The sequence below is a fragment of the Brugia malayi genome (assembly GCF_000002995.4).
Source record: "Brugia malayi strain FR3 genome assembly, contig: Bm_v4_Chr3_scaffold_001, whole genome shotgun sequence".
Taxonomy (NCBI): domain Eukaryota; kingdom Metazoa; phylum Nematoda; class Chromadorea; order Rhabditida; family Onchocercidae; genus Brugia; species Brugia malayi.
Window position 1 is genome coordinate 6,554,145 of NW_025062477.1, and position 10,195 is coordinate 6,564,339.

Consider the following 10,195-nt stretch of genomic DNA (forward strand, 5'->3'; position numbering starts at 1 on the left):
ATTTGACATTACATTATGTCTCCAGCACTATGATCAACTGAATTCATTAAATTCGCTTAATCTGCCTTTAATGGAACTAAGAAATTAATTGAATAAATGCACCACTTCATATAATGTCCCTCCTCAACAAGCAACATTTATACAAAAGGAGAAATGATGTGAACTTGATATGTTTGGATGAAGAAACTGTTCAAGAAACCGGTTCTCGATTTTCATTCTCTCGCTTGACAGGTGTATACCGGTCTTTTCATTTCTGGTACATCAGTCAGTCATCTTCGGATCCCGAAAACATTTCCTGTCACGAGATTACAATTATACAAAGGATAGGAACAAAGAGTGTTTGTCATGAAAGAGAACTGAGATTCAATTGAAAATACGAAAGAGCGTATGTTTGTGAGAGACTTTTAAAGTTATTAAAAGAATTTGAAGTCAGACAAAAAAGATAGGAGGGACATATGTTTTGTCTACTTTTTTAAGAATGGAAAGAAATGAGAGGAAGTAAGAGTTATTGCTAAAAGAAGTTTGAAAAAGGGTTGGGATGCGGATTGCTAATAGTATTCAGGTCTGTGCGTTATTGTTATCCCTAATTTATTGTCTCAGTGCTAAAATAATTTATAATAAATAATAAGGATGTGGTTTATTGAGGTCTAATTGCTGATACAATGCTTTAATCTTTCCATTTCGTTAGCCTCATTATTCGTTAACTTTTCATAGATACTTTTTTTTTTTAGACAAGATAGTTTATGAATGAACGTCGCGTGTTGTAGTACTGTTTGTATTTATGATGCGGTGTAGAACTTTAATAAAAGTAAATTAATTTGCAGATAAATCGGGAGAACTGGCTGATAAAGATGGCCAAATCTTACGACTATCTCTTCAAGGTTCGTTACTTGATTAATTCGAGATGATCCAGAGATCAGTTAGCTAAAGTGTAGCGATAAGGTAATGTTGGAATTTAGTCCTTTCAAAGAACTGTTACGATAATTCGCTTCCAATATGCTAATGAAAGCATTAACCTAAAGTCGGAACTGAGAGATGAAGAGCTGGAAATTATCATTCACGTTATATCTGTTTTCAGACTTGACTCGTAGATAAAAGCATTAAAAGAGAACTGAATTTCAAAATATTTAGAATGAGTTGAGTATACATTGAACTCACTTATATGTTTTCTTTTAAGCTGCTTCTTATTGGAGATTCTGGTGTTGGAAAGACATGTGTGCTGTTCCGATTTTCAGACGATTCGTTCAATAATTCATTTATCTCCACGATCGGTAAATGTTTTCCTATGCTATTTTATAAATTCATATTAATATGACTCTGTTATATTGATTTATGAGAAGAATAAATATTTAAGGTATTGATTTCAAGATACGAACGATAGAATTGGATGGAAAAAAAATCAAACTACAGATATGGTATGTTTTACGTACATTTCCTTGTATAATGTTTGACTCACCTTTAAAAATTCTTATCAAGATCATTCATTCATACACCTAAAGTTATCTTTGTATGAACTTCTCAATTCAAGATCTGTCTGTTAGTCTACCTATGGTAACTGAAAAATAATCTCTGCTATTTCCACTCTAATTGATGTACCACTAGAATATTTTTCAGGGATACAGCTGGCCAGGAACGTTTTAGAACAATTACGACTGCTTACTATCGAGGAGCTATGGTATGGTTGCACTGATCTTTCCCAAAATTTATTTACAGGAAATTGCTACCCTTACGGTTATTTACATGAAAACCCATTGTGGCTCGTTAAATATTTAAAAAAAAAAAAAAATAGTTTGAAGGGGATTATGTTGGTGTACGATATAACGAATGAGAAATCATTCGATAATATAAAAAACTGGATTCGAAATATCGAGGAGCACGCATCATCGGATGTGGATCGAATGATTATTGGTAATAAATGCGACATTGAAGAAAGGAGACAGGTATCACGAGAACGTGGTGAACAGGTTAGTCAAATCTCGTGTTGCTTTACTACTGATTGGTTCCAGTCATTTTGCTGAGCGTTTCAGACTAAAGGAAGAAGCACACGAGGATATCTGCGTTCATGTTCACCTTGAGCCAGTTAAAACAGTGCTGGGCAAGAAATAGTAAATATCGCAAATATTCCTTCTAGGCGAGTTATATTCTTGTGCGAAAAGGAAGTTAACTCATTATTAAAACATTAAAGATTATGTTTGTATTGCAGCTGGCCATAGAATACGGTACCAAATTCATGGAAACATCGGCTAAAGCCAATATCAATGTTGAAGAAGCCTTCTTCACGTTGGCCCGTGACATAAAATTGAAGACAGAACGTGCATCACAAGAGCACACTACTCAAAATACTGGTCGAATAACGGTCCACCAAACGCCAAGAAAAAGTTCTTCACTCTTTTCGGGTTGGAGATGCTCACTTTTCTAGTAGCAATTTACTTTTTTTTTTTTTGTTATTATGGCCACACTGCTATGAGGTAATTAATCACTGTTTTACTTATAAATGCGGGTTTTATCCTTTGACGTAAAAATGCTTCTCAAGTGCATACTTTTGTGCATTCAAATTATTGTATATTTTCAAAAATTATGAACCTCATATTTACATTTGAATCCCGGATATTTTTAAATACTAGCAGGGTGTTCTAGTTACCCTTATTCTAGAATACCTGAATCGCATAATGCATCAAAAATACCTTTCCCTTTTCTTTTGATCTCTTGAACTTTTATTCACGTTGGGAGATTTCTGTCATTCCGTTTGTTACAAAAAGAGATGTCTCTCTTTTCGGTCTTCTTGATCACAATTTAAATTTGTTTCAAAATAACGCGGAAAAATGGAAATTATTCTAGAAGTAAAATCCGTTGACTGTGAACTCTACCTAGAATTGTTCCACAAGTTAGACTTTTAAAGATAGGCAGTCAAGTTCCGCTACAACCAATGATGCCGGTGAGGAAATAGAACTTGGTAGTAAAGCAGGCTATACATCTAGCACTGAAGTCAAATTTATCGTTAAGTGAGCCAATATGGTGATGATCTAAACATTGATAGGATAAAAAATAAATTTTGTACAAACATTTCATTGTGACCATTGCATTTCATTGTGTCATATAATTAATCAGACATAAGCTGTACCCGATGTATAAATATTACTTTTATATTTACGTTTATGTTTCTAAATCCAACCAATTTGATATTATTCTTTTCTCCAAAACTTTTATGGGTTAGACAGTATAAATCTACCATATGGAATTCTCAACAGTTACCTGATGAGTATTTACTACAGTTCGGATATAGAGGAACTCAGATACTTAGAGATAGAACGAATAATACATCACCGGAGCAGTATAATCAAATGTCTTTAGTAACAACACGAGTGCAATGGCATATCATTAGAAGTATTTATCAGGTATATTATCTATATATTGGTCGACATACTTCCAATTTTGCCTGTTGCTGTTTTCAGTTCACTATGCATACATACATATACATAAATATATAACACAAAAACAAAAAAAGCATTACATGAAATTTAGAAATATAAAGAAAACAATTAATAAATACAAAGACGATCACCCGTGGCATAACAGGAGGCATCTTATAATTATAAGATCATATTTTTGTGGTTTCATCGTACAAGAAACCAGAAGGTAAAAGAATTTTGGTTTTTTTTTTCTACGAATGGGAGCCTTGAAAATATTTTCTCTCACTACCAGTTTAATAAAATGCAATACACTATGTCAATGCCATCCTTTGCAAAATGATTCGCCATGAGAAAATAAAGTATTAAGAAAAATAGAGTTCGTGGTAGTTCGCGGCTAAATTCTATTTGATATAAAACTTTGATATAAAAATTCTATTTGATATAAAATTCTATTTGATATAAAATCCAAGGAGTCGTTTTATAATTCTCGCCGAATAATAAACGATAGTAAATTTCCCCATTTTAACTTTTTGCAAATTGAAGGAGAATAGTATTTTAATATGGACCAGCGAACCCAGTAAGTACCGCAATGAATTTTACCGCAAAAAAGCAACTGGAACAGACATATATGATATGCGAATTTAAACAATTTAAAGAATCTAAAAAGCTCGTACAAATAAATTGCCACCGTCATTTCAGCGAAACGCACAGTCACACAAAGTATGAGCACATTATAAAAAATTATATGCATCTTAAATTCCATCGAGAAGAGTTTCGTAACCAAAAATATGGAGTCAGTTTAAAAGGAGTAAAGTAATAGAGAACTTCTGAAGTTCTTGAACTCTTCCAATTTTTTGCACCTTAACCACTAAATTCAAGAATAAAACTTGGTGTGTTCGCATTCTCGTCCAAATTCGTCAAAATACAGCAAGAGAGATCAGCAGACGGACTATTAGAAGTGTCGGAAAATACAACTGACTTTGTACCCGGAAGTCAATGTTCATGCTTCATTCACTGGTCAGGCTCTTGACGGTTCAGAAATAAGAAAAAATACTAAGACAGTACAGCATCCTAAAGCTTTTTAAAGATATCAATGCAAATAGATGGAAGCATTTATGTAGCCATTTACTCGATATCATTCGTCATTCCTGTGGTTCTTTACCTAGCCGTCGAAGTCGCACTGAAAACGAAAAGTAATTTTCCTTACAAAATTTGGCAGTTCTAGACCTCAAATATGGATGATGTACAAACTAGAGATTCTATAAAGCTAACAATGGAACTAACGTCTTTCATAGTTTCGTTCAAGGGCTTCCGAAACTCGGTGGCGTGCTTCCATTGATTGGAAAGATACACCAACGCGTAGTAATGATTCATTCTCTTCTACTGTAAGCATCATATCCATTTCTATTTGATTTCCTAACACGCTTGCTCGCTGAAAACAAAATGAAGAGACAATGAAGTTATTGGAAATGAATGATTTCAAAAGAATTACAACACAATGATACATTTTCCTCATTATATATAATGAAGAAAATGTATTGCGGGAAAAATGAATTTAGTTAGGATGAAGCAATGAAAACTACTACCAATGGGAAGAGACAATGAAATATAATGAGAAGGTAAATAAACATTTCAATTACTGGAATGTTCATTTTTCTATTTTTCTCCAGACAGAAAGAAAGGATTTATTCAGACCAAACTAAGTGGATCTCGACAAATGATTTCGGAAGTAATTTAAAAGTTTGCAGAAAAAATTTCAACTACTATTTGATGAAAAGTGATATAGCATGATGGTGTTACGCTTTGCTTTGTTGTAGAACACTTTGACTGTGACCCACACCGAAAAAAGATATAATAATAAGTGAGGACAGCTACCAATACAAAATGAAACCTAAAACAACTGAAAATAACTCCTTCAGTTTTTTCACAGTCAGTGTAGAAGAAAAAAATACTTGATTTTCAGCATGAAATTCAGTCAGATTTTGGGTGACAAGCGTAGCACGTAACAATTTTGCCAATAGTTCCGGTGTTATAAAATTCGATTCAACATTCAGAACACGCAACGATGGAGACGTTTCTAACAGTTCAACCAAACCCTAAAGAATATTTAAAGATATAATTTAGTTTTTGGCCGCAAAAATATGCTGAGGACTGAAAAAGATTTTAAAATATCAAAAAAAGACTTTAAAAAAAATACTAAAAATTTTATTAATGTATCGCAAAATAGATTACTTATTACATATAAAAACTGTCAAAAAGTGTGATTGTAATAAAAGTTGGAAGGAAGTGCAAATGCTGTAATCCATCATTAATTTTCCATCCAATTTAACTGTTGTTCTACTAGCAGCTTTTTGACTGCTTTATTCTATCAAAATTTAATAAATATGACGCACCAATGTTTTGTAGAGCGTGTAAACCGACAAATGTTACTCTACTTTACACCATCGCTTACTACTGACTGACATTAAATTGTTAGTAGGCTAACAAATATTGTAAAGTCAAAGGTATGCATAATGAAATAAAAGCACACTTACCCTAGCTTCTTGATCAGAAATAGCAGTATTGGCCATCGACAGCTTTTTAATGTGCTTGCTAGCACAGGATGCTTTAATGAGAGCCTTGATACGCTCCTTTGATATTCGCTTCATGTTGTTGATATTTATTTCAGTCACCATCTCATCATTTGCTTCAAGTTTTCTGTAATGTGAAATCAAGCTCTCACTTACACTCGAATTTAGAAATAAAACCTGTATTATGAAAACCTCGAATACGAAAAATGTTATAGAAGTTGAATGAACCTACTTGATGCATTCATCAACGTCAGTTTCATTTTCTGGTTCTTCCGGAAGAATTTTCGCTTCGAAAGCCCTAACAACACCGCTAAACGTAGTTCCTGTTGTTTCATCCTGACCTTTACCCTGCAGCTTGAGCAAGAAGATAGTTTTCTACTTCTATACTGACAAGATAATGTTTACTTCATCGAAATACGAAGCTATTACAAAAAAATACAAAAGGAAGAGAACATAACAATAAAATTTGTTTTGAAATATAAAAAATAATTTTCTGTGATTTTTTCATACACAAACATAACTTTTGTATATATGCTATATTCATTTAAGCATTCCGTGCCCTGCTACCGCAGTTCATTTCACTGAAAAGCATAAATGGAGTCCATTTAAAAATCAAAGTTTTAAAGATTAAACGTAAGGTAAAGATTAAGGAAAACTATCATATAAAGCCTACAAGTCAGATTATGAACATGTAACAGATCATATTCATCATTAATTTTCACAATGACAACATAAACTAAAAATGCCAGCAATGAAAACATCTCAGTGCTTAACATAGTAATAAATGTCGTTAGTTATGACTTAACATTATTCGTCTTCACCGACGTTTAAGTTACGAGCGGACATCCAATTATTGGATTACACAATGGCACATAATACTATGAGAGTAATAATGACATACAAACCTTCAAAGCACTGTAATATTGAGATTGGTTGAGCAAATTGTGCATCCCAAGAATACCAGCCAAGTCAACGAGATCTTTTTCGGGTGCTCCATGAAGTGCTTCATCCAAATCGTCTTCATCATCATCATCCAAATCCAATTCTATTGGCATTTCCATTTTACCGGATTTCTTATCACTACTTTCTTTCGGCTCATAAATTTTTCCTACAACGAAATAAAACTTTAGTCCATTTATACAGTAATAACTGTTTAACGAAAACAGTTATTACTATTATTTTCTTATGACGCTACCGAATTTGTGCTAAGGTCGAAATTTGTGAATTCACTAGTCGCGATAGAACAGAATTGTGTATCCGTAAAATTATTCGCAAAAAAAGCTTGGAAAAAGTACCCACCGAAATCTTCTTTTATAGTGGTGAGTAATTCAAAAACATTATTTCAACTAAAACGTTCTTCCGTCTTTAAAAAAGACTACAATTTACTACGTGAGTTTAAAACGGAAGCTCTTAAGTGATACACGATAATGCTATTATCTTATTAAGTTCATCTGAATAACTAACCTCGTTTAATTCCTGGGCTAAAAGGTACCCATTCCTCCCAGTCTTCTTCTTGCTTTGCACTTTCCTCGAGGAACAACAGCAGTTTATCTCTCTGATAAGGTCCAGTTGGCTGTTTACTGGTTTGATTCCGACATCGTTGTGATGGCGGAAGTAAGGAATTCTGAAAAAAAAAAAAAAACAATGGTCTTAAAAAATATACGAATGCACTTTAAATAAACTAAATTTATGCTGATTATGAAAAACTAAAACTTATTAGCTAAATCAGTAATCTATTTCATACAGATCACAACAAACAGTAACTCATCTCCCAAATCGATGATACAGATTAAACGAAATCAATAAATACACGATAGCTTACGTCAGGATCGAAGTCACTATTGAGATCTTCGAGTTCTTCTGGCGACAATTTTGACAGCAGTCCTTCTAAGTCAGCATCATCCAAGTCTCGCAGTTCTTTGCCAAAAATTTTCGGTGCAGCAGTACCAACTTTAGTACGTGCTGCCGGTGCAATTATTCTAGTTTCCTCCGAATAATAACTGTAAATATTTAAAAGCATTACATTATGAAGTGAATGAGAATGAACGGCTGTCTAATAAAGCAATCCAACATCAGTACGGTAAGGGAAAAAGGTGCATACAGATCTATTTTACCGATATTGAATTTCGGTTAAGTAAAAAATATGGCAAGCAAACTGTAACGTCGTTTCACATCCATTTATACTTGAAAATTTGAACAGCATATAGAAGAATTAATCCTCCAAGAATAATTCCTGATACTCAGATGAGTTAAAATTAGCGTTTAAACAAACAACCCTCTACTATTTTTATACGGAAACCAATACTCCATCATTTCGACATGGAATTACAGCATTGCCACTTAATATAAAAAGCATTACCATTTCTCGTGGAAATTTGCAATAATTTTTCGAAACTATTTCAAAAATCCACGAAGAAAAAGGAAACTCAGCAAAGACTTCAGAATTTCCTGCTCATCTCAGTCAAAGATATGAAAACTTACTTGCTGTTACCACTCATCTTTTTGTCCTCAAGAGGTGCAGGGACGCGATGACTATTCCACGCAAGTCACGAAATCCAGAGTATACCTATAAATTTGAACGAAATAGAAAGTTGTACTACTATCAGAAAGAACAGTGATAGTGGCATGAATCAAAAGATAAAAGTATAAAGGGCGTGAAAAATGGTAATAATGGCTATGAAAGATAGCATTAGCATTTATAATACCTACAAGACCTATATACTCGGTGCGCTTAATGCGCTGCAGTAATAGAAGGGAGTAAGTTGAAAATGAAAACACATTTCACGTGCACAGCTGCACACGCACTCTCCATACAACCATGTAGAGGCAAAAATTTGGAAAGGAATTAAACTTTGGAAGTAAGTCGAGAGAGAGAAAGGGGGAAGAGAGAAAGAGAGAAAAAGATATGAACTTAAGAGAGAGACCTGATTGCTAGTGAGTCCTTCCCTAGTTCACAGTAAAACAGAGCAAGAGGACCCGAACGGAGAGTGACATGTCAAGTACAGTATACCAAAGCAAACAAGGCTTTGCTCAGCAAAATGTTAATTGCTAGGCCTGCAAGATATGGTTGTACTGAAATGATCATCAGTATTACTAATCACTAATCGATATGCAACTGATGTTACACCTGCAGTTCTGCAGCGATGCTATTACTGCACTCTCTTAGCCCACAAAGGCCCAACAACAACAACAACATTAGCTTCCCCTCATTAGAAAACCTAAGGAAATTGAAGAATCTTGGGATTTGGCAGACGGCCAATTTGTAAAATGCAGCGCGACACTTTGGTATTGTGTAGTGCGAGAGAATTTAAGTGTAGCAGAGCGACGGTGTACTTTCTTTTCAGTGGGGAAAGTGTGAGGAATTAGTAGAAATATCGGGTTGAGGGGATTCAAGGAGGTACGAGAAATAATTATTGTATTTGTTTTGGATATCAGAACTCTCATTTAAGTGACAAATGACTTTAACTTGAGAAGCTCTCGAATTCTCACGCTTATTTCTTCAGAATATTCGGTATTTTCCGGGAGAAGAATGACTAGCTTAAACAAATTTCTCAGAATTAATCACTTGCACTATCACATGTTACATTCATAATTTTGCATTTGAGCACTTTTACGAGCATTTCGCAGTAACATAGTTCGTCTCTGTTACCTTCAGTCTCCTACTTTTTAGATGGAGAAATGGTTGACCCTTGTGAAATATATCGACATTTCATCTTTCCAGTGATTTTTTATGAATAAACAAGTAAAGGAGATATCCCACCTTATCATTCTGCCAGTATATGTCTTCCTGATATCTTTTGAATTACTTGCTTGATACTGCTAATACGTAAAGTTGAGTGCATTCCAGAAGGTAAGGGAAATGGTAAACTAATAATAAATTGAAGTAATCCCAACCAGAAAAGCAAAGAAAAGTCTACAATTCGCCCACTATTTTGATCGGTAAGATAATGAAATTATTACAAATTTTGACAAACCATCCAGAATATAATAGACATGAATAGGTATACTTTGAACTACTTAAGTACTTTAAATTACAAAATCACTTTGCTATCAACAAATGCATCACATCAGTGAGAGCTACTCTTTGCGTTTTTTTTCCTTTTTTTGCATCTCTACCACCGTTTCATTTACTTTTTTAATTTTTACTGATTACATTGAATGGCATTTTAGATGATTATCATTTATCGACCATCCGTTAATTTTCCTACTTGGAAC

At 33.8% G+C, this 10,195-nt stretch overlaps 2 protein-coding genes across 2 annotated transcripts; one reads left to right on the plus strand and one right to left on the minus strand.

The window, feature by feature from the left end:
- Positions 1-851: 851 nt before the first annotated feature.
- Positions 852-3,006, plus strand: Bma-rab-8 (Uncharacterized protein; the record flags this gene model as incomplete). Its single annotated transcript, XM_001900941.1, has 7 exons — positions 852-881; positions 1,178-1,271; positions 1,355-1,415; positions 1,615-1,675; positions 1,797-1,964; positions 2,204-2,396; positions 2,900-3,006. The coding sequence occupies 7 exons, from the start codon at positions 852-854 to the stop codon at positions 3,004-3,006; spliced, it is 714 nt and encodes a 237-aa protein (XP_001900976.1).
- A 1,546-nt stretch (positions 3,007-4,552) lies between these two features.
- Positions 4,553-8,478, minus strand: Bma-unc-94 (Uncharacterized protein; the record flags this gene model as incomplete). Its single annotated transcript, XM_001900942.1, has 9 exons — positions 4,553-4,590; positions 4,695-4,842; positions 5,363-5,506; positions 5,945-6,107; positions 6,213-6,328; positions 6,886-7,088; positions 7,445-7,604; positions 7,803-7,980; positions 8,462-8,478. 9 exons carry the CDS (start codon positions 8,476-8,478, stop codon positions 4,553-4,555), a joined length of 1,167 nt encoding a protein of 388 aa, XP_001900977.1.
- Between the last annotated feature and the right edge of the window lie 1,717 nt (positions 8,479-10,195).